The sequence below is a fragment of the Diadema antillarum genome, unplaced genomic scaffold (assembly GCF_040938485.1).
Source record: "Diadema antillarum isolate AM-2024a unplaced genomic scaffold, OU_Dant_1.0 seq00000145_RagTag, whole genome shotgun sequence".
NCBI classification, from domain to species: domain Eukaryota; kingdom Metazoa; phylum Echinodermata; class Echinoidea; order Diadematoida; family Diadematidae; genus Diadema; species Diadema antillarum.
In genome coordinates, this window is record NW_027271220.1 from 186,490 (window position 1) to 211,600 (window position 25,111).

A 25,111-nucleotide genomic window follows, 5' to 3' on the forward strand; every position below is an offset into this window, starting at 1 on the left:
ATATTTCCCCCATCTCCGCCAAACTTCTCGATCTCTCGCCAGTGTGACCACGCCTTCTGAGTGGTTGCTGTCAGAAATATTGCACCCACGGCGGCATAGGTCACTTTCGGTTTCATAAAGGAAAAAAAAACAGCCATGCACCTTGTGAATATCCATATTTTTGCAAGCTCTAAAGCATTTATATTTCAAAGACGAGTTACAGTGAAAAGAAAGGAGAAGAAATTATGAGTGCCTGAAGAGTAGATGGCCTCATCTTAATTAGCGATGTCCTGCATCCATGCTCCGGTAGAGAACTAGCCACAGAGCAGTAATGAATGTTTCTGTAGAAGCCGGCGCGTGACTGGCAGTCGCTGATAATGTTTCACACTTTGCAATCGTCAGTGCTGTAGACCATCAGACTGTTTTCTGCCTAGGGAGTCACACGATAGGGGCAGCAATATGGGCAGAGAAAGAATGCGAGATAAGACAAACAGATAGATAGATAGGTAATAGAAAGACAGGGAATAACAAGGAAAAACATCAAACTTCTTGCCATATTACTTTATCATGATACATCAACAACTACAGTAGAGGAAGTCAACAAAAAGATATATATTATCGTCAGAAATATAAGTATATATATATGTAGACAGATAGTAAAAAAGATAGATAGATAGATAGATTGAGAGATAGAGAGAGAGAGAGAGAGATAGGTACAAGTTGATAGAGAAGGATGAAATGATTAGGGACAACATACACATGCATATGTTGTATACCTCCAACTCTGCTGACTTTGTGTGGCATCGCGAAGAGCCATCTGTTTTTCAGCTGATAATGTATTGCCAAGGAAAGAGAATATCATTTTCAAGAGAACATCCATGATTTATGATTATACAGCTTGTATCATGACATCTACTTGAGATATGAAACTACTGCTGTCTCGGAAATTCTGAGAAAGATACACTCGTCCCACGCCCACTCAGGCATAAGTTAAAGTGTAATCATAAGCATCATGGACCACTGGAGCTGATATGAGACAGGTGAAAATAATGAAACCCAAAGAATGCAATCTTGACCACAGGGGATACATGCTCACTTTCATCCAGCCCTAAGGTCTGGGGGTCTTGCACAGAGATGGAGGGGGCGGGGCAGGATGAATTCAGTCCGGAGTGGATTCCAAGGCCAGGGATATCCTGGGGGGGGGGGGGGGGGGGGGGATCGATCAATCGCTGAATGGCTTTCCCAGAAAATAGCAGGCCTGTGTCACACCAGAATCATTGGGGGAGGAGATCCCCCGCTGTTAATTGTCTCTTGATTACACACTGAAAGATTGAGGAAGAAGTAACGAGAAGATGTTACTGATAGATGAAACCTTTCACCCGGAGACGGTTGATTGCTCCATGGGTGAAGTTTTTGATTGTTCTGCGAAGCATGGACAAGAGAAAAACAATTAAGCTCCCATCATGAAAGATCTATCTGGAAAAGCCCCCTTCGTCGATTCTTGTTTATTGATCTTACGGCGAAGAGGCGGACTCCATGCCAAACTCTAATCCGAATTATATTACCTTGTAAAAGGCTGAACAAAACAAGCAACGGCAGAGCAATATGATGAGGCATGTTGCCTGGCAATGTATCTCTCTCCAATAGAGTCGGCTTTTGAATAGATGGTAATAAATCATCCCTCCAGTATTTGAGACCCTTGAGCCATTGTATCCCTCCATGGGAACATATCTTGAGACCCACTCCATCAATTTCGTTCGGGCGCATTAGGCCAGGGCATTGAACTTCGCGCGGCACAAACACTCGAGGGATGCTCGCACACTGGAACGCTAGCAATGGGCAGCCAACTGCAGAGAAATATGTTCGTGACTGTTTTGGTCATATCTTGGTGAGAGACAGTGAAAATAAACAGAAAAGTAAAGCCCAAAACAATCATTGCATTCGAGTCTCCCCAGGTTGTGATAGCATTCTCTCCAATGTCCGATTCAGAGATCATCGACTCGTTGTTCTTCCCCGATGGTAAGGCAGGCAAGTATCGGTCGATGATCTCTCTGCCATTTCACTGCAATTTCGAGGAGCAGACCAGAAATGTCGGCAGACGTCCTAGAAAGCAATAATGATAGTGGCTACTCCCCTGTTCAACATCATTGGATTCATTCCAACTTACTCATCATAATAAAATTATGTTTTGTATCAGTGGTGCATGGGTCAAATAGCTCAGAAAGCACACAAGCATTTGCTTGTTTTTCTACTTCAGCGATAGCATTAAAATTCATTGAAGCTTGATTTTATTGAAGAGTGAGTAAATAGTCCCCCATTACACATTTGTGCCACCAATGCTGATTTGTTTGCATTTTGTGGTATCAGAAGTAAAATTCAGTTGCCAAATCTTGAACTTGACTGCACGTGGAGTTGGGCAGATACAAAAAAAAACAACTCACTTTCCATTTTGTACCTCTTTATTTTTTTGAAATTGCCAGTCATAAAATTTAACTTAATAAAAGAAGTACAAAACAAGTCAGACAACATTTCTTCACACTTGAAATAAACATGTGATGTAGAAGCTCTTATTACGTCTTAAAACTAGTCTGAAGGGAAAGTACAAACCCTGATAGGTCAATGTTACGTGTGAAGCTGCCTCAAGTAATTTCCAAGCACCACATAAAGCACTCTGTTAAATTAACGGCAAGTTAAGTGGTGTAGAGTGATTAATTATGCAGCATGCTTCCTTCGCCAAGACTTGCAATTTCCTAATTGCACCGCATTAAAGCGATGGATAATTTTTTTAGCGCATTATAATTACAAGGCACCTATTTTGGTGCAAAGCTATCATTTAGATCACTCTCTCACACATCAAGACAGTGTGATGGCACGTAAAAATTTGCATGGATGCCTGTCAGCGTGTCGTGGCATGGAATCGTGCCCAATTGTTCGTCTCTCGTGGAGGCAGTGATGGTGTAATTGTTAAGGTGACTCCACTGACCTTTCCCGGCGGAACGCTTGCGCGTATGGTTTTCAGCCAGGGGCAGGCCTCGGACAGGACAGGAAGAATAAACCCTGCCCCAGCGGACGGCGCTTTAGGGAAGTCATCCGATTTGGGTCAGTCTCGTCCAGTCAGGGGATGTCGCAGCTGCGACTGTTTTGGGGGCGGGTCGTAGGTGTCCTATTTCCCCGACTGGAGAGGTCAGGTACAGTCTAGGTCAGCTTGTCTGAGTGTAACGGTCTGTCTGGCTAACAAATCTTGTGAAGGTTTTATTTTTTTCTTTAAAAGGTTACAGTAAAGAATTTATTTAAAAAAACATTCCTAGGTATGCATAAGGAAGGAGTCATGTACTTTGCTGATACAATATGTTCTCTGAAGTTTGAAAACAGAATCCCTCTTTTGAGAAAGACAAAAAGGAACGAGAAAAAAAGAGACATACAGTATGATATAGAAGGAGAAAAGTTGTGATGGAGAGAGAGATGGAGAGAATCAGATGGATAGTAAATGAGAAAGAAAGAAAAATGGAAGGAGGAATATAAAGGAAAAGAGAAGGGGAGAGAGAAAGCCATTACTTTTTATTCATTTTCTTTTTTAGCTCTGAAGAAAATTCCCCAGATATGACACCCGAGAACATGAGATCAACCCTTGGAATCACTCCCCCATGTCATGCAAATAAAACTTTAATAGGAAGAGAGAGAGAGAGAAAAAAAAAACACCAATGTTTCCATGCTCTTCAGGTTCTACGCTGACCCTGCCGATGTCCACCTACACAATTGTAACACCACACCACCAGCGTGACTTATTCATTGTCTCTCGGCGCCGACATCATCTCTCATCCTTCGCAAGAGATTCACACCCCTGTACCTCACGTCTAGCGCCACCGCTAGCTTTATGATGAAAGAGATTGCTGGGTCCGCGGAGCAAAATTGTCATGTTACTAGTTCCCATTCGTCAGAAATCCCGGGTCAACAGGGCCCCACATTACACCTATGTTACATAGCAAAAGCAATCTCGTAAAAACTTTACATTGGGTTTCTTGGAGAAAAAGAAAATAAACATTTGCTTCATGCCATAATTTTTATGAAGTTTTATTTTGTTTTGTTTTTGTTTTGTTTTTACAGAGATTACATTATGGTTGATGTAGAGAATAAAGGGCCCACAAAATGGATATTCTATTCATATATTTTTTTATGTACATGTATATGAGAATATTTGTACATGTACATTGTACATGGTTATATTCATCATGATTATATTGTTATTGCATGGGATAATTGGGATGCAGCAATAGTAATTGTCCACCCACTGTGTACCCTAATGTGGGTATGTACTTCACAGTGCTTCAAAATTCTTGTATTCATGTCAATTTTTGTCACCTCTTTTCTTCTTATCACGCAGGAAAATCTTCTCCTCGATGAAGACCAGAGCCTGAAACTGATCGATTTTGGTTTAGCAGCCAAGCCCAAGGTATGTCATGAACATTCAAATTTTAATCCTTTCATCAAATCCCATTTATATGAAATCAAGAAAATTGAGTCACAAAGTTTTAATTATATCATACATATCGTGGGTTGTTTTAAGAGCAGGAGAAAAAAAAAATCAGAGATGGCAAAGGGTAGTTGTAGCAACTGTAGCTGTGCCCTAAAGCTGTCTGTGCATTGATTTTCTTTTTCTTGTGACCTGAATACTGTAATCGTGATCTGTCCATTTTGTGCTGCAAACTGTAAAGAAAGAATAAAAAAGGGTGAAGGTCTATCGAAATATGTATCACAGTGTTGATATCTCAGTCGTTTTTCCTCGAAAAGGATGGCATGAAGTAATCAAGGAATATTTAAGAGTGCGACAGAAGGAAAAGGACGGTCAGCACACCTTACACACTGCACGATTCTTGACCGCCATTATAATGATTGGAACACCTTTAATGACACCCCTTGGTGTGTGATCTTGGTGTATCATATAACTTTTTATCTCTCTCTCATTATGACTGGAAACCTTGAATCGTGCAAGTTGTTGATGGTAGGTTTCAAGTACGCAGTCCTTGGAGGGTTAAATTGTGTGTATGAACGACCAGCGGTTGGACAGGATATGTGGTTATATTATACCATTATGTAGGATATCGAGCTCCGCTCTGTCCTTGCGACAAGAAATCTCGGGGTGATGATGGCACAGCGGGGCTCTGGCCGCCGCAACAACCACCACCACCGCTGTGGAAAATGAGAACACTCCCGCTTGTTCGGCTCATTAATAAATCAAGTACTGGCAAATTGTGAATCTTTAATCTCCCGTCTCTCCGGGGTGTCAAAGGTTATACAAGAATGAGGTTTGAAAATGAAAAGGGAGAAGAACCCCCCCCCCCCCCAAAAAAAAAAAAAAAAAAAAAAAAAAAAAAAAAGTGGTTCCTGTTTTGTGATGAAATGGAAAGGAAGTCTGCCATAGTTTGCTGCATCTCTGCACAGTCAGTAAAGCTGTGAGTGGAAACAGCAGAGCGTGGAAAGTCTAAATGCATCTTGAGTTTGCAGTTTTGAAGTTTGGAAATGAAAAATGCTTTTAATTGACACATTTCAGTTATTGGTAGGTGTGTTTGATCATCAAAGGAATCAGTATCTTTTTTACTGTGTGTGGGAGAGCCCATTCTTTCTTTGTACAGATACAAGGGCAAAAACCAAAAGCAATATCCTCTGTGCATACTATAACAGAATTCTTCTAATTAGGGTATGATGTAGGGGGTATTCTTCAGACTGTTGCTTACCCTTTCATTGCAATTGTCAGGAGGTGGAATCGACCAGGGATTATCAAACTAGGGTAATAGTCCCGAGGAGGTGTGATGCCAGAGGCGTAATAGGGAACGTTGATGGGCAAGGGGGCGGGGGGCAGCGACAGATGGCGGGACCGGTTTAAGTCTTGCAAAGTTACATTCATGTGACTCTTGAATTGCATGCTCTGGTTTGTGTATATGTGTATGTACATGTACGTGTGTGTGTAAATTTTTTGTTTTTGAGTTATTTTTGGACGTATGTGATGATAAAATATGAAGGCATGAACCGCATGTGATGAACTCGTCTGTTGAGAATGAGAAGGGCTTTAAGTCTTCTCGAACACTATGGGTTTTGTGGTCACTTAACGCCCTTATCATTCTCAACGGACGAACTATTCAAACTAAAATCGTATCATAATGTCAGGACCAATAGATAATACAAAACAATTTCTTGCTATTTAAAGTGCCCTTTTTTTCTCTCCTTTAAAGCCCACAGTCATAATGGTATAAAGCTTTTTTTAGGGGCATACTTCTACTAGAAATGTTCAAAAAAATTGGGGTATGCAGTAATTGTGGTATCGTGGCACCCCATATTTGTAACAGTTGGGGGGGGGGCAGGGAGTAATCACATGATTGGAGAAGGCATGCACTGGTGGACGTCATCGGGGGAGTTTTATGATTTAAAGATGATGCCCTTAAAGATTGAATGCTCACCAACCAAGTTTGATTAAAGTAGCAGATTTATGGGTGTTCTTTAGTACGGTGAGGTAGGGTGCGGCCATGCCCCCTCCTTTAATAGCCCGTGTTGTTATCATTATCACAATCGGTGGGTCACACTGACAGAGCTGTAAAGCAAAACCGCTCGGGACAAGGCGTAGCTGCTCCGCTGATATTTATGGTTTGTTGACTCTACGTGTCGGTTTCTTTCAGTGGTAATTTGCGACGGGCTTGTGGGCAATTTGGCAAGAGGCACTTGATGACAAACATTTTACATGGATTATTTTTTTCCCCTTTTTTTCTTAAATGAGTTTCTGTTTCATACCAAAAGTAGACAGGTGTTTTCCTTGTAGATTGTTCTCCATCTTATATTGTAGCTTGCTTCATTTTCTGATTAGTATCTATAGGGAGTAGAGGAGATGAAATAGTCCCGTTTTTTCTTTTTCTTTTCTTTTTCTTTTGTGGGGGGGGGGGGAGGTGGTAGGAAGTGAGGGGGTGGAAACTTTGCTCAGTTGAATTCTTTTTTTTTTTCTTTTCTCTGTTGGGTGCTTCTTCATTTCCTTTTCCTCTCAGCGACTGCATAGTCACAGGATGGCAACATCTTGGGTTTTCGTGTTTACACTGTACATCTTGCATTGGGGACGTGCTGAGAGTGAGGGATGGGGACTGGAATAGCAGCTTCCAGCCATCGTACCGTATCTGTCGTGGGTAGGGGGCTGTATATAAGATAGTACAGTTGGCTATTTAAAGGCTCATCGATGACAGTTGCCGCTTGAAAGTGAAAAACTCCACTCTCTCTTGAAGTAGACTTTCATTTCTAGAGGAAGTTGCGTGACACAAATGGCAAATGGCTTCACTGAAACCATACAAAAAAGATTGGGAATTGCAGAAATCATGTCTGTACATGGTTTCATGAAACCGTATGAGACGTTACAGTAACATAACAGCTGGAATGTGGGTGGATGATGTCATCCTCTCACAACTCCTCTGATTTTGTAATAAACCCACCTATATCCGTTGATGTTGTTATTCAACTTCATGCTGCCTTTTCCTCAATCTCTCATGCTGCTCCCCCCTTTACCCTCGCTTCACCTGCCCCCCACCCACTTCAGTGCTCTCCTCTCTTGCTCCAGGGGGCTGCTAATTATTGCGGGGGTGTCCAATGGAACGTCGCCCCATCTCTCGCCTTGTCTTGCGCGCATCTGCGTTAAATTAGGGGTAAAAGTCCAGTCCACTGTCGTCGTCGTGCCCACGCACCGTTCCTCGCTGCGCACCTTTACACGGCCAAAAACACTCTCGAGAGTCTGATAGAGGGGAAGAAACAAAGCAAATAAAGGAGGAAAATGAGATTGGCAGTCAGCGGAACGCTCGGTCGCTGGCGCTAAATGCCATTACGCTCAAAGTGGGGTGAGTTTCAGCATGGGTGAAGTGCTTTAGGACATTACAGTCACATCTTCGGCTTTTTTCCCCCAAATTTTCCTCTCTTTTTTATTCAAACGTTAATCTCCCCTTGTGCAATGCACATGTGAATGTTGACAATCAGAGTCTGGAGAATTAGAAGCATGAGGGGCTCAGAATTAATCAAGTTTGCCATTGCAAATGTCAGACCGCAACGTTAACCCCACCCTCCCACTCATGAACCCCCCACTCTATGCATCAAAAGTGTCTGTGAAGTCTACGGATTCGGCGCTGCGCATCCATCACAATACCACAACATTAATGAGTTTACGAGTTTCAGAGTCAGACAACAAGCCCCATGCAGTTAAATCCATTTAGAGTTTCAAATGTCAGACCACTAATCTAAAACCCCTCCTTCCACCCATTCACCGTTTTCATGTGTTGACAACATCTGAAGTCTTCGACCTCATCTCTGCCATTTTACCAATACAAAACTTTTTATTTCATATGATCATGGAACATTTTAGTAGATCTACTGCTAGTATCCCTAATGGTTACAGGTCCTTAAGTGACATTTTCTTGATCTGGGATCTTGTTGGTTTTTTTTTGTGTGTGTACTTACGTTTGAATCTGTTTTTCATCTCTTGACATGTAAACAAGAGAAAAATATGCCTCATGGTTTCACTTTGAAGTTATAGAATGAAGCTGTTATTTGCAGGATATCTACCACAAAAAAAAGAAGAGAAAATAATGATATAAACTGAAAGAGATGATCCCTCAGCAATGGCCTCCACATCCTCAATTTCATTGTTGCTGTTGCTCAGGCAACCACATTCTTACTTCCAAAACGATACTGGTCATTCTTATCTGCTGAATATGATGATGATGATGATGATGAAGTCTTGTATAGCGCCGGTATCCGCCAAGTCAGGCGCTCATGGCGCTTGCTCCAAAATAAATACATAATTCAGCTTAAATTTCATGGGTGCACTGCTTGTGATATGACAGTTAAAATAGAAAGAAATAGTTCCAGGAAGTAATTGTCTCCAAATGTGTAAACATACATTCTTACACATTGGCTAGTTTTTCAATTTGAAGAGATGGGTCTTGAGGGCTGTTTTAAAAGATTCTGTGGTAAGAGCTCTGCGGATAGACTGTGGAAGGCCATTCCATATCTTTGCGGCAGCCATGCGGAATGAACGAGCTCCCCAAGAGTTGTGTGCTCTGTGTTCCACCAGCAGGTACTTGTCTGCAGAACGTAGATTTTCTCTTGCTGGGACATATGGCTCTAGTAGATCACATATATATGATGGAGAACTGCCAACTGCCATACAATATGTATTTACTAATAGATGTAATACTGTTTGTGTTCACTTTAGACTAAACTGTCTCATGCGAGACTCATTTTGGTGCACTTTTGTCACTCCATCCCAAATATAGAGGCAAATGATAACAATGTTGGGGATTTTTAAGAGTGAAATATTAAGCAAATAATCAACGTTGGTGAAGGTGATGGGACAAACTATCACTTCCGAGGCGATCTGGATGTAACTATCTTTCCGAAGCGCAGCTGAGGAAAGATAGCGCACACATTCGGATTGCCGAGGAAGTGATAGTTTGCCTCATTGCCTAAAATCAAAAGTTGATTATTTGCTTTATATTCCACATCTATATTCCACATCTGAAATCATTTTAGCTGTCGGGAAAAAGACAGGAAGGGGGGGGGGGAACAACACAGCTAGATCTAGTTAGACTAAAACACTATTTAAACTGCAGATCTGTAGGGCCTACATTAGGTCTAGCGAGAGTCAGAGAGTCTAGACCTATCCTAGGTAGGTATAGATCTAGGTATCCTTACTAGGCCAAGCCTTTAGGGCTTACATTACGTTCACTTACCAATCATGTTGTTGCTAAAAATGCTGAACATTCTGAAACACGAACAAGGCAACTAGACTACATGCACGCACGGTATGGTAACATACGAGCCAACTTTAGATGTAGGCTGGGGATTACAACACAGCATCGTCTCACTGACGCTAAAAGTGCGTTAACAGTGAATGTTGCACTGTGGTCTATCACTTGACCCAGGTCAAGTGATAGACCACAGTGCAACGCACTTTTATTTCGCAAGTTACTCAAAATTATAAGTTATATCAGCAAACAAAAATGACTACCATCATAGAGTGTAACGAACTTTTCTTCTTAGGTGATGTGATGGGCAAAACTTCGCTTTTTCACGTGATCAGCTCTTGACCAATCCTATAGCATGATTCTTAGTATGTGGAATATAAATTTAGCTAATCTTTGATTCTGAAGCCTCATTTTCTCACTCAGGTTCCACCCTGTGTAAACTGGTTTGAACTCAATACCCATGAAATCCCTGAGATTCTGCCCCACTGCCGAAAGTTTCAGCATCTTCGCCAACATCACGCGATTGGTACAGAAACCAACCGTGAATAAGAGGCGGTCAATTACCAATGGGCCCTGCGTGCACTTTTGGGGGAAACAGATTTTCCTGCAATCTTTTGTCACAGGACAAATGTGAGAGTGTGCGTGAGGAGCAATTCACACTGAAGTACCTTTCTGTATGTGAAACCTGGAGTACTGTCTGCTTTCCACCACCCCGCCCCCACATGTATACATGCATTCATGTCAATTGGTTAATAGTTAATCTACTGTCAGAAACCTGTAAATATGTCCAAGGTCTGATTAATTGATTCTATACTTCTTCCTTTGTCTGTTGTATTGTACTTTTGAACTTTGTTGTTTTCTATCCCTCCCCCTCTCTTTCACACGGCATGTGAAAGTTCTTTTACAGAACAAAAACACATCACTTTATCACAACTATGTGTGACCCACAAAAAAAAAAAAAAGATTCAAAAGGTCACCGTACGTGGCCGTTAAACCCTTGTCTGCAGATCAACTGCCGTGAGCCCAGCCAGCTTGGAAGCTGTCGGCCTGCTTAATTTGGATGATGAGGGTATTAAGCCGAGCAGGCATTGGCCGACGAGTGGCCAGTATCAGTGCAAATTAATCGTCGTTTGCCACAACCCGACTGAACAAAAAAGACGAAAGAATTAGAATCAGCCCACTGGCACCACACTCCCTGCCCAACTGTGACAATGGAGGGATTTTTTTTCTCTTTATTTCGAAAAGCCTCCATTTATGATAATTTGATTAGAAAGCACTTAATTTGATTTCCTGGCCTCATCACAAGCGATTTTGGGCCGAGCCATTTGAGTGCCGACATGTAGGGGATTTATTTGCACGTCAGGCCATCCGAAGAGGCAAGTCAATTCTCACTGCAGATGTTTTCCAAATTAGTTTTACACCTATGTGGTTGCACAAAATCTATTCCATTTACTCCCTTCTCTCCCTCTCTCCCCTTTTATCTCTCATTCTCTCTCCCTCTCCTCTCTCTCTCTCTCTCTCTCTCTCTCTCTCACTCACACACTTCTTTATCAGTCTACAATGTATTTGTATCTATCTATCAATCTATATCTATCTATCTATCTATCTATCTATCTATCTAACTTAATACTTTAATATCTCCATATGTTTCTCTATATATTCATCCATCTCTCTCTCTATCTATCTCACTTTATACTTATCTCTATATGTTTCTCTATATATCCATATATCTCTCTATCTATCTGTCCATCTATCTGTCTACCAATCTGTCTACCTACCAATCTTTCCATTATGTTACACTGAAACTTCTCCCAACGTGGAGAAGAACTTTGAGGAGGTAGCACTCCTTCAGGTCTGCATTGCCAATTTGGAACCCACAATCACTATATTAAACAGGGGAAATGATGGTAAAATATTCATGGGAGTAAGCATCGAACCTCAGGTTTACATGACGACAATGATGTTGATGACAGTCATGAAACCACGGTAGACTTTTCAGTGTGAGAGCTGTTCTCTGTAGAAGGCTTTACTATCATTTTAACACCCGATTCAAGAGGGGAATAGCTAATAAAACTGTCTTGCCTAAGGATGTACATGTCAGGGCAAACAAAAAAGAAAATAAAGTAGGAGGGTGTTCATGGTAGAAATGCAGAGAGGAATAATTCATTTCTTTTCCTAGTTTTTTTTTTCCTTTTAAATCAACTGTTTTGGAGCTGGCACCCTTCAGAAGGCATAAACATTTCATATCTTCCCCAGATAAAAGTAGGGCAGCACACACACATTCCCTCTCTCCATCCCCCTTGCGCTGTCACCCCAGCGTTAGTAACTTTGGGAATGGGGCGGGTAAGTGATGGGGGGGGGGGGGGGGCTCGAGGGGGTGCTGTAGGCCCGACAAACGTGACATATTTTTCCCCCCTGGCATAGAGGCATCCCATCCCATGTAGGAATAAGAATCTTCGATCTGTCAGGCGTAGGCCCAGCTGTGCAACCAATCAAGCCGGTTGTTATTGTTTACATTTGTCTCCTGTTCTATCCGTGTTCATTGGAAGACTGCACAGTAGCATTCAGAGCGCAGTGTTGCTGATTCTCACCCCTTTCTCCCTCTCTCTATCTATCTATCCCTATATCTCACCCTCTCTCACTGGTATGTTCATATCTCTCACTTTTCCTTTCAGAGTATAGTGATAAAAACACATAAATTGATTAAGCCAAACTTACACAGAACAAGAAAGCAGGGGATGCAGAAAACAAGAAGAGTATCTAAGTAATATCGGTATCTTTTTTAGCTGAGCTAAAATTGTGCTGATGACGCAAGACCATTACAGAACGATATAAGGCCGTAAAATGTTATTCAGCATGCCTCCTGCTGCTCATTCACACTCATTCATTTTGAATGAGCTCAAATAGGGCTGCAATGTGATTGTCAATTGGAAATGGTTGGTGTATCGGTAGTCACTTACCTCTAATGTTCATGCTCTGTTACTGGCAATCATCTCATTCCCAGCATCCAAAACGTTGTCATGATCAGTGTAAAATGCGGACTCAGAGGGAGGAGGTTCGGATAACAGAAGAGCATCTTTGCCTTCGCGGATTGATAACGGAAACAGAATGTTCACATGGATCGCATATCACTCTCCGAAACAGATAGTGCCACTTTCTGCGGTGCGCGAGTATTTTTTTTATTTTTTTTTTTTGCCTGCCGTTTTGAAATCATCGGGAGAAATATGCGTGGGCGGTCCTGTGCATGTTTGCACAAAAGTCAGGTTTCCTTCCCACACCAGTACTGTTGGAATCGCCCTTTTTCCCCAATCCCCGTATGAATAATATGTATCAGTACAGCGCATGGCTGGGCCAGCTCTAAGAGGGCAGTCATTACAAAGCACAAATACAGCCAGCATGCATGCTGCAAAGTGCAGTCCAAGATGTAAAAAACAAAGGAAACACAGTTAGAACAATGTTGGAGAGTCTTTTTCTGAAAGTGATTGACTGTGTATGCCTGTATTTTATTTGCGTCATCCTTTTAACTACTTCAGCCCCAACGTTAACATATTTGTGTATAATGTCAACCGTTAGCGTTTTAAAGTGATGGTTCTTAGAGGGTCAGTTTAGTGACAGAAAGCAATCTTTGTTGCTGTGGGATATAGCCCTTCTAACACCCGAGATGATCACGAGATGATCCCATTTTATGAGAGTGTACAAGAACATGTGTATCAAAAGTAAATGTAGCAGAGGTCATGGATGAACATGGTGCTTCTAGCTGTAATTGACCTCTGTGTCATTGTTTTTGTTGTCTTTGTTGTCAAAGATTTTAACAAGCATTCCAACGTACCCAACTATCAAAGCAAGTATTTCTTTGAGCCTTGAGTGGGCAGTACGCGTGACAAACTAAAATGAATTGGGCGTGATGACTCTACGGGAACAGTGAAAACAACAGCAAGGTCGCAATCTGTATAATCATTTTACCACACAATCATACATTCAGTAACCATGGAATCAAAGAGGAGAGAAAGGGTGTTGGGAGGTGAGATTTGAGGCATTGCAGGTAAGAGAAAGGCGGCCATATGGAAAATGAGATGCTACAAATGAGTATTTTGTGATAGTGCATGGTCTGGTGTATGTCTATACACAATACCCAATATGTACATGAAACCTGGTAGGTCCTGTATACTGTAAAACGAGGAATGTTCGCATGCATTTTAATTTTGCAAATTTCGCGAGCACAAAGATTCGCGAAATTAGAATGCACACAAAAGTTCCTGTCTGCACTATATGCATTGAACGCCAGTGGCAATTTGCAAAAATTTCATGCCATGAGAAAGGCCTTCGGCTCCAGTTCGCAAAAATTTTATGTCGTGAAAATATCATGTTTTTTCAGTACAGTGTACATGTATCTGAGTTTGATAATTTCATAGGGAACCTGAGCTTAAAGGGGAATTCTGAACTATTTAAAAGTTAGTGTAAAGAGAAGGAGTACAATCTTAGAAATACGATAGTAAGAATTTGATCAAACTTAGATAAAACTTGAGGAAGTGATGAAATTGTGAAGTTTTGCTAATTTTCGCAAAAATAACAGAACTTAACAATTTCATGACTTCCCGAATTTTCATCCAATCTTGATCAGACATATTCTCACTATTGTGTCCATAAGATTTAAGTCTTTCTTTCTCAGACTAACTTCAGTTGACTGGCCTGGAACTCGTCTGTAAGGACATTAGCAAGCCAATCATGAAAACTTTGAAATAACAAGTGAAACTCTCCATGAACTCTCCTGCGTAGAGTTGCTGCTTACGATGTGATAACATGGATATGGTGTCAACATGAAACCAAAGACCTGCTTGCTGCACAGAGAAACCCCGTCAAATCGTGGCTCTGCCCGACGTTGTTAGTTCGAAAGCACACAATTCGATACTTCATCTCAAATCTCAGATTTGTGTGGGTGTGGAGTTTTGTGTGGGAAGAAGGCAAAACATAAGCACCGCTTTATTGTCTTCTTCCCTTTCATTTGGCCCACAGCCGTAAACAGAAACTGAGCAGACTCGAGCATTTAACACTTCAAGTGCTGAGGCACTGCGCCACGACTTTGCCAAGCTTTTTTTCAGATGCATTTTGGTTGATCGCTCTACCCAGAAACGTGACCTTCTTGTATAAACATAGATAGCCCATTCAGGCAAAGCACAGTGCTTCAGTCCTGCAGGCAAGTCTTGGTGACACAATGGGGATTAGGGGGATTAGAGGGATTAGCTGATCTCTATCAATTGACAGTTAGTTCTCCAGACATTGCTGCCGATTAGAAAAAGAAACCATTCCAAGGGACGTGCTAGCTCACAACTAAAATGCAGTAAGGGTTAAGCGAAAGAGAGGGAGTTTAAAAAAACAAAAACAAAGTATGTGAATGTAGTTTATGTTGTACAACGGGTAGTTTAGGTTGTAGTTTGACACCTTTGTGGAAAGAGAGGAGATGCTTCATTTATGATGATGTTCCTCATTAATTTTGTTCTCCATATATCCAGGGTGGCATGAAGGATCACTTGGAGACCTGCTGCGGAAGTCCGGCCTACGCAGCACCAGAGCTAGTTTCGGGCAAAGAATACCTGGGATCAGAGGTGAGACACAGGATACATTCTTGTTGGTTTTTTTTTAATGAGACTGCTGCATATGAAATTCTTGGTGTTTCAATGTGTTGCCATTTTGCAGGCATCCGTAGGAGCACTGGTATGTCCTAGCTGCTCTTAATGATATAACAGAGGGTCACAAACTTATGCAAACTTGTGTCAACCTTTGTGGTTATGGTCAATGACTTGTTATGAAAGCAACGCTGCATTTACAATAAAAATCTCAAGAGACAGAGCATACTGTATTCAAGTAGATCCCACTCCCACCTTCTACACTTTACAATGATATGTTTATTTGCTCACATGCTTTTAAATATGGAGGTTGCTGTCCCGATCAGTGTCAAAAGATTCTGTGGAAAGTGCTCCCCAAGGTGAATTCTGCTGTTCTGTGACGGCCGAAAAGACCGAAGCAGTATACATCACTGAAAACTTGAAGAAAATTGAGACAAGTGTGTGGAGAGCCATAAATGTTAAAAAGTCTGCAAATTAGGCAACATCGTATTTGTCTTGGATGCCAAACCAGGATTTTGTTCTTGGTCATGTTACTGACATCACCTCTGTAAAGTACTTCTCATTTTTACATGTGTGGGCGAAATCTGTATGTTTCCCGGCAATTTCTTTAATCATGTTATTAACATGGAAACATGCAAGTTATGCTCAATCTATAGAAAGAAGTATTGCGATGTTGTTTTTCGTTGTTGTTGTTGTTGTTGTTGTTGTTAATTATGTCAGTAATTTAGCAATGATTGTTTAGATGTCTCTGGTAGAATCTCATTTGAGAAGGTTCCGTGTGGGTGTATCCAAGTAATGTGAGGAAAAATGATGGAAATATCATTATAAAACCAACAAATTTGAGACAAATGCGTGGAGAGTCATAAATGTTAAAAAGCCTGCAAATTACACAACATGGTATTTGTTTTGGACACCAACGCAGGATTTTGTTTGTGGTCATGCGACTAACAGACACTTCTCATTTCCGCGCGTGGGCGAAATCCTTATGCTAGTTGTTCATTCTTGTGTTTTGGCTACCCTGCTCGTGAAATATTATTAATAGATATGAAGTTACACCTTCAAAGAAAGTTGATTCCTGCCCACAAACCTGCAGGAAAAGTCACATAATGGTTTCTTCTCACGCACAAAGCAGTGAAGACTGGAATACGAGTTGCACTTAAGTATGTGACTAAGACAGCTATAGTGGCATCATGTTAGATGAGATAGCATGCTGACAGTCAAAGTTTCATTACTTTATCTTTTTTGTTTGGTTAATTTTTGCCTAATTTGACAGTAGCTTTTTGCCTCTCTGCTGCAGTGATGTCATCGATGTCATGTAAGAATAGGTCTTGTCCTATCGGTCAATGACCCTTGGAACTGCAGCTTTATTTTGTGTATACATGTACATTTGTTTATTTTGCTAATTTTTTATTCGGTGACAGGCTGATATATGGAGCATGGGCGTGCTGCTCTATGCCTTACTATGTGGCTTCCTGCCGTTCGATGACGACAACGTCTCGCTCCTCTACCGCAAGATCCTCTCGGGGAACTACGAGGAACCCCCGTGGCTCTCGTCGGAAACCAAAGACCTTCTCAGGCTTATGCTTCAGGTGGGCAAGGGTGATAGAATACATAGAGAATGATAGCATTGCTTTGTTTAAAGATTCTTCCAAATCCAGGGAAAGTTTTGAACGCCAGCTCTTTTTGTAGGAACCTGACTTTATAGAAAAAGTCAAGTCATCTTCCGCAGACAGTCTGCCTGAAGCTCATCAAACTGCAGAATATTGTCATCTTACACGATTATCACGGGTGAACCAGTTCGCCGTATGATTTTGACCTCCTCTTACGCGACAATACCAAAGCGGACAAAACTTTTTAAATTTGAGTGGAGCTCCTGCATGTGTGTAGGTCTGCGTGCCTGGCAATTGTGCACGGTCAATTATTGATGGTCCAAATCAATTTCAAGTGAGTGGGTTGGTCATTACAGCAATTAAATACGAGGGTTGTAGCGGGCTGGCGAATGAACGCCAGCCATCAACACTCGCTCCGGTGGCTTAGGGAATACAGCAGTCCACCTTTATGGATGGGAAGTGGGGGGAGGGGGTTGGGGAGGAAAGAGAACGTTTGCGATGAAGATGTGACATGATGCATGAAGGTTGTGTAGTGTGCAATAATTTTCCTTTTTTTTTTGAAGCAACAATAAGGTCAACCCTGAGCTTTGTACATTACCTAGACGCGGAATGTCATTGACCCAGTTATCCTTGCGGAGTCACGCATTGGAAGCAAACCACGCTAAAGTCCGTCACACTACAATACACTGGTCGTGACCTACATGCATGAACAACTTCCACTCTTTTACATTTTCATGAGCCTTCTCCCGGCGCCGCCATTATAACGGGATGACCTAGAAAACAGCAGCCATGACAACCTATCCCAGCCTTTTTCCATGTTGTGTGGAGGTGACGGAAATTAGGTCAGAGTGCTGTGGGACAACTGGTGTGTAATGTGGTGGAACGCCCTCAGGATTTGTAATGGGTCAGACCTTTGTTTGTTTGGTTTTTGGTTTAGGCTGGAATTCATTTGTAAACCAAAATTGACAGTAAACTTGAAAAAAACAAAGTTTATTACGTGGCAAAGGTTTGTGTGTGTGTGTGTTTTTGTCAAATATCTGTTCACCAAGGTCATGCACTTAACGCTAAACCATATGAGAAAAGAGAAATGAACATCACCAGTAGCTTGTCTGTAGATATGATGTGGAATTCTGATTTGATTTTTTTTTCTTTTCTTTTCCTTCAACCCATGAATCCAACCAACCTGCAGGTGAACCCACAGAAGAGGATAAAGATGAAGGAGCTCATCGATCATCCGTGGGTCATGAAGAGCTTCCACACTCCCGTCGACTGGGAGAGCAAGTGTGAGGTAAGAGTCTGATGAGGTGGAATTGTAGCCCTTTATTAAAGTGGGACTCTCTCTGTCCTTGTATAGTTGTCATTATTGTTGTTGATCTTGTTTTCTTGATTTTTTTCTTAAAGGCCTTTGTCACACCAGAGTGCTGGAAACACAATATTACTGTCAGGTTTTCTGTTCTCTCATGCTCCATCACTTTTCTGCAACCCCAAGAACAAGTTACGACCTGAGGTTCTCCCATAAAGCCTGGTGTGCCCACCTTTGCGTCTTGCCGAGAGATTTGATTTAGGCTTTATTGGGTCATGAACGATCATACGCTTCAATTTTAACAGAATATCCAGTAATCTTTGAGTCCTTCGCTATGTCATCAAACTTGATGCAATAATGCATGTCATGATAAAGCAATCAATGTCGCCTCTTCGGCGGTAATTCCCTAAAGTCCTTTAAAAGTCAAATGATAAAATTTACCATTTTGCAATAAAATTACGATTTATAGAGAAATGAAGAGTGATGTACAAGTTGCATAAGCGAGACTGGTACAAATATGTGCAAATGATGATGGATTTCCTACGGCATTTGCAACGTCCTGTCGAGTTTTGTTTGTTGATTTTTCCCTCCATTTCTGCCTGCCTCTCTCCACAGAAGAACCAGCTGAATGTCGATTGTGTCACCGAAATGGCAATGCATTATGGGAAGTCAAAGAAGGAAGTGACCTCACAACTGAAACAGGTTTGTGTCATGATTGCGCTCTGTATGTCATCTGTCACTGCACTTAGAGCAGCCCAAGTAACCAATTTTGTCCCCCACCCTTCCTCCCCCTCCCCCCCCCCCACCAAGTCTTGAAGAAATAGTCCCAACTACAACAACAGACTAATGAACACTTCAGTTTAGATGATGAGTATTAACAACACATCAAAAGGGAAGCTAATTTTGGACACTTTTAATTGTATTTCTCAGTGATCCAAGCGATACAAAATAAAGGCACCATTGATATTAATATTCCGCTTCGTAGTTGCACCCATTCTTCTTCCCTTTTTTCTTTTTTTTCTTTTTTTTTTTGTCCTGAATTGGGTGCTGTAGTTAGGATGCGGCCTATACGCAGATGCGACCTTTACAGCGGCAAATGCAGAACAGTGGTAAATGTTTTGAAAAGGTGTCTCAACATTCATCACGAGTAAAAAAATTTCCAATATCACAGAAGAAGAAATGTACATTGCTTTCAGCTGAATACACTTTACCAGAGCTGATGCATTCGTAGTTCAACTGCAGCACACTAAACGAAGGTGAATATTCAAACACACTTGACGATGGCATATTCATATTCTATCCCTAACTGGGGAGAGCGGCACATTATTTATCATCACAACATTCCTTACAGGTATCTGGTAGAGTCATGTCTCTTCTTCTTTTTTGTTTTCCTCAACCAAAGTTTTATTCAGTGGATACATTCCAGTAGATCGAAATTGTGAATTATGATTTTCAACGAGAAATTAACGAGAAGTCTCTGTCTATTTAAATCCTGGATTTCTTCCAATCTTCCAGTGGCGGTACGACCAGCTGACGGCTACGTACTTCATTCTCTTGGCCAACAAGTACAGGGGGAAGACGGTGAGGCTGCCCATACATACCAAGCCTCTGTCAGAAAAGGTGAGGTGTTTAAGATATAAATGTCATGCTGCCCTCTTGAGTCCTTGAAAGGTCGCACTCTGCCCCTTGCTTCACAAAGTTGAAGTTCTCATATACAATGTATGTCTGTAAAAGTCGTGGATGTTACTTCATGACAACCCAAACTATCGACCATTCCACCTAGTGCAAGGTTGTGAAGTTAATTATTGAATACTCCATCCATTTCATATGTGTTTTGGATCCATTTGCATTTTCGAGATCATTTGTATTAGGTATTATACCATACCTGCCAACCATTCCCATGTAATAGGAACATTCCTATTTTTCAGGAAAGAAAAAGCTTCATTCAAGCTTGTGATCCGATTTTGTCATTACCAGCAGATAGAGATGTATGGGAGATAAGTGAAAATTCCTATTTTTTAATTATTTTCTCCCAGTTATTTCTATTCACTGAATTTTAGGGTTTCATGGGTATGCTATATAAAAAAAAAAAAAAAAACACCTTTGTAATCAAGGACAGGAAGAATGAAAAGCATTTCCCATAACGCTGTCATTCCATTTCTGGTTTACAGAATGATACCGACGGTGCAATAAGGATAAATCAGCACTACCAGCCTCTTCACAATCACCACGACAACCTGGAACCGCCCACCAGCTCCCCGTACATGTTCAGCTCCATGGAGGATGGCCTCGAGGATGAAGAGTCGTACGTCATCTCCTCGCCGCACCGGCGGGTGTCCTCGGAGAGGCGGCACTCGGCAGACAGGCGGCGGACGCGGGGTTCCGCCAACCGGGGCGCGCGACCGGCCCGTCAGCCACCACTTTGAGGGCACGTACGGCGGCGGCGGCGGCCTGGGTGACGAGGACGCGTACATGATGTCCACGCCGCTCGGCAGCGGGAAGGAGAACCGTCTGGACAGTGACGGCTTCGTCAAGCCTGTTGGCATCCCGCTCAAGACGCCGGTACGGAAGCGGAGCAAGAGCGATGCCAAGGAGAAACTCTCCCAGAAGGACAGGGCAGTGGCCAGCGCCAAGCAGCCAGTGGTGCCCACGTTATCGCTACCTCCTGTCGTAACTCCCTCGCGGTCCATGGATGGCGAACTCAATCGACTGTCAGTAGACAATGCTGGCGGAAGTGGTGCCTTTGATATCAAAAAGTGAGTTGTCAGTAACTCTTTACAGTCAGTGGACATTCCAGACCTTTATTATTGTTTTTTCCAATCCTCCACTTCCAGTGGCAACATCATGGTAAAGATCTCAGTTTGAAATATCAAAATCACAAATTCAAATGTATCAATATCTGTTAAAGTCATCCCACAGAGCAATGTTACTCACAAAAGTGAGACGAGAGTTCTTTCTCAATTCCGTCAGTGTGGATCTCGAGTGCAATTTGATCACTCGCAAAAATTGTCTTTCAAGTCCCAACTTGTGAAATACATTGTATCAAACTTGCGGAATATAATGTGGTACATACATTACTGCAAAGGCCATATATTAAGTGAGTCTGATTATAGGCAAATTGCAACTTCCCGACAACTTCGTGAGTGGTTAAATTCGCGATCGTGGAGTACAGTATTGCATGGAGAAAATGTATTCGTAAACTCTACATTCATGTCGGGATCAGAGTCAATATTTTCATGTGTCTCTACATTCGTGAATAGCACCTGACTCGCAAAATTTGCGAAAATGAAAACTGAATGAAAAAATGAAAAAAATCATGAGAAAAACAATTTATTTCCGTGTCTGTGTCCGTGACAGAGCCGTATCCATGGAGGATTCTCTGGATCGAATCATGATCGAAGACGGGGAGATGAAGAAGACCGGCCTGAGCAGCTCGGCCAAGAAGATCTTCGGCAGCTTCGAGAAGGGCATCGACAAGATGATGGACCTCCTGTCGCCAAGGAAACGCTCCATCGCGGGCATCGACGAACCGAGGAAAGTGAAGGTAAGTGCTCGATTGGGATTTCTGACTACCTTCCGGCTTTAACATGCAACTTTTTTGTGTATGTTTACTTTTTTTTCCCGTATCGTTTGTGCACAAAAAGATGCACGCCCTAGCGCAGAAAACCCTGAGTTGCTCGATGTGAATCTTCTTTCAATTACTTCATCGGGAGGGATGATAATCCGACCATCCAGTATATTCATCCCATTCTTTATCATAATCAAACAGTGCGGGGAGAGTATAATTGCCTTTCACACTATTGCTTGAACAAGGCCTGCTGGATGTGATATTTCTCATCAGAACACAAGAAAAATCAGCCACTTTCTTGTCATCCACTACCAGGATTGGACTGATGCTGTAGGTGTGTTGAGTGTTTGTGATGCCAATAAATAAATTGACCTCTGGCCCTGCAATTTTCCCCTCACAATTGAAAGAATTCCTTTCCACAAGGTGCTAGATCCATTTTTCATCACATTGGTCTTTTTTATTTGCAAAATATGTATTCATATCCAGTAGTCCCAAACAGTAAACTCTTCGGAGTGCTGAATTTCTTGTGAGAAAAAGGTGAAATCAGGCAATGAAAAATGAGTTTTGTTCCAGAAGATATTAAATCCAGCTGCAGTTAGAAACCCATGTGCATGCTTGACTGCACTTTGAACCCAGAGTAAGGCCAGGTTAGCTAGCTTTCCTTGCTGTGTAGCTGTGCAGATGACCCACTTATTGCCTGATGATGAGCTGTGGAAATGTTTCATTTGGAAAGGAACTCTTCAGTTGCTGATCCCGTGAAGACATTTGAAAAAAAAAAAAGAAAAAAAAAAACTCTCAAACTTTCTCTCTCTCTCGCTTTCCAGGCGCTGTACAACGTAGCGACGACATCAACGCTCCCGGCCGACGTCGTGCTGGAGCGGTTAAAAGAGGGAGTCATGTACAGCAACATAGATTCCTACAAGCAGAAAGGGTGAGTGTTTTGGCCAAGAGAACCGAGCTGGCCCCACAGAAGGCAGTCCTGATGTGGACATGAGGGTTTGGTTTTCATGGGCCCCCCGCAAGTAAGCAAGGGAAAATATGTAACATTCAAAAAAATATACAGGCCAGATGGCACATGCAAACGAAACAACAACAAACAAAAAAATATGAAGAAAGCCCAAACTCTTTGTTTTAAGCTAGTGTTCATTTCATCGTTAGTGTTATTATCATTATTACTGTTGTTGTTGTTGTTGTTATTGTCATTATTTGTATTTTTATTTTTATTGATATCGATAGTGTTAACACTAGTATGAAATAAAATTTGAATTTAATTTAATTGAATGAGTATCAATATAAATACCATGTAGGTAATAGAATCAGTACAGCGTAAAAGTAATAAGCATTATTATCATTATCATTATCATCATCATCATAATCATTATCATCATCATCATCATCATCATCATCATTCATATCATTATCAATGACATCGACCATTAATTCGTGTATATTTTTATTTTTTGTCCTCCACAGCTACACACTGCGATGCAAGAAGCAAGACTCCAAGGGAAAGACCATACTCTCCTTCGACATGGAGGTGTGTCGATTGCCCCAGATGGACATGGTCGGCATCCGACGGAAGCGGCTCAAGGGCGACACGTGGGAGTACAAGCGCATGTGCCAAACTGTACTGGACCACTCCAGACTGTAGCACCCTCCCCCAACGAAGATGACAAAATAGTCATCCTTCCAGACGCGTGATCATCGTGATATTCTTTCCTTTTTTTTTTAGTCACAGATCATGTCGCCGAACTTTTCAACAACGAGCAACAACAGTCGTAATAATTCAAGAGCCATGTATTGGAGCAAGCAACCTTTATAATAGCAAGAGTTCTACGTCGGAAACACGCGTAGTTGAACATTTCTTGTCGTATGTAAGGAGAGGATGACAGCGGCTTCTGCACTTGTGTTTGGCTTCCATGGGACCTTTTGTATCACCGAGGATTGGGGCTGTCTACCAGCGAGACAAGTGGTCAATGTGAAATGATCTCAACTGTTGTCAGATTCTGCAATAACGGAACAATTGCATTCATGCATGTCAGTGAGAGAGAGTGAGCGAGAGGGAGAGAGAGAAAATAATTGCCTAGCTGTCAATGTATAAACATTTTGGGTTGGAGACCTTTTATATTTATTATCATATCTAACCTCGAAATGAATCGTGTACGATGTATAAATGTTGTTTGATGATTACCAGTATTCAGTAATAAGTTTACTCTGAGAGGCATCATCCCACTCTATCACTCCACAAGTGTGAGACAGTGGAAGACATGAGTCTTGTTTTCCGCATTTAGCTGCACTCATGGGCTTTCTTCATCACATATGGCTTGAATTATTTGCTATATGCTATACCCTTGATGAACTCCTTCTTGTTAAAGCCTAAGAGAAGCAGCTAAAGATCCTCAAGAATTTCAGCAAATTCCAAACTTCAAAGTACACCTTTGTTCCTCCCCAAATGTAAAGACCCAGAATACAGAATTTCATGACAGAGTAGTTGTGAAAGACAGGCCTCTTGTGTAAGTGTAGTTCTGCCTGGATAGCATCAATGCCCATTTTGTCAAGGTCTGCAACATCCCCTTAGTAGGCTAGGTGAGCAGTTGTAGGATATGATTATCAAGACTTTAAGCTATGACAAAACTTTAAGTTCTGCATTCCACTCTTTTTTAAAAACCCAAACAAGATCTTTCCATGTAAACCTTGGGCTAATGGTGTTGTTGAGCATATTTAAACTTCAAAATATAATTCTGCTTGTGATGAGATGCAAAAGCATTGAAAGAAATGCTTTATGAAATGATATCTAGATGTGTTTTCCCCTCTGTAACAATCATTTGCTGTATTCACATGCTATTGATCAATATGTGAGCGAGGAATCTGATTGGCTTCCTGTGGATAAAACCAACCTGAATGGGTATATTGCACAGCACGCCAAATTTAACAGTGCCGAAAAGTGTCGTGTGATGCGGTATTTCAAAAAGTCTATCACCAATCCAATCATGTCAGTCAACTATCGATTCTAAATTATGTATCCGCCTTTGGAGTTATTTCCAAGTCAGAACAAATTCAGCAGTCTCCAACCATGTACAGTGATATCAAGGACAGAAATGGACTGAGTCTACATGTTACACTACTGCACTTTGTGGGGTACACTGCCTGAAGTATCGACTGACACCCAGATTAGAAAAATTTCTTCTTTTCAAACTTGCCATGTCACATGTTTGTTATTATCAATACTTATTGAAAGCAGTGTGAATGTAACTACAAAAGTG

General features: G+C 41.6%; 1 protein-coding gene across 1 annotated transcript in view; it reads left to right on the forward strand.

The window, feature by feature from the left end:
- Nucleotides 1-23,959, forward strand: part of LOC139727710 (maternal embryonic leucine zipper kinase-like) — a 41,777-nt gene extending 17,818 nt beyond the window's left edge. Inside the window, 11 exon segments of the mRNA XM_071638689.1 lie at nt 4,361-4,429; nt 15,254-15,346; nt 16,789-16,956; nt 18,167-18,265; nt 18,896-18,982; nt 19,796-19,900; nt 20,452-20,670; nt 20,672-21,036; nt 21,638-21,824; nt 22,673-22,779; nt 23,322-23,959. Of these exon segments, the coding sequence (XP_071494790.1) occupies nt 4,361-4,429; nt 15,254-15,346; nt 16,789-16,956; nt 18,167-18,265; nt 18,896-18,982; nt 19,796-19,900; nt 20,452-20,670; nt 20,672-21,036; nt 21,638-21,824; nt 22,673-22,779; nt 23,322-23,499 (1,677 nt within the window). The 3' untranslated portion in view covers nt 23,500-23,959.
- The last annotated feature ends 1,152 nt before the right edge of the window (nt 23,960-25,111 follow it).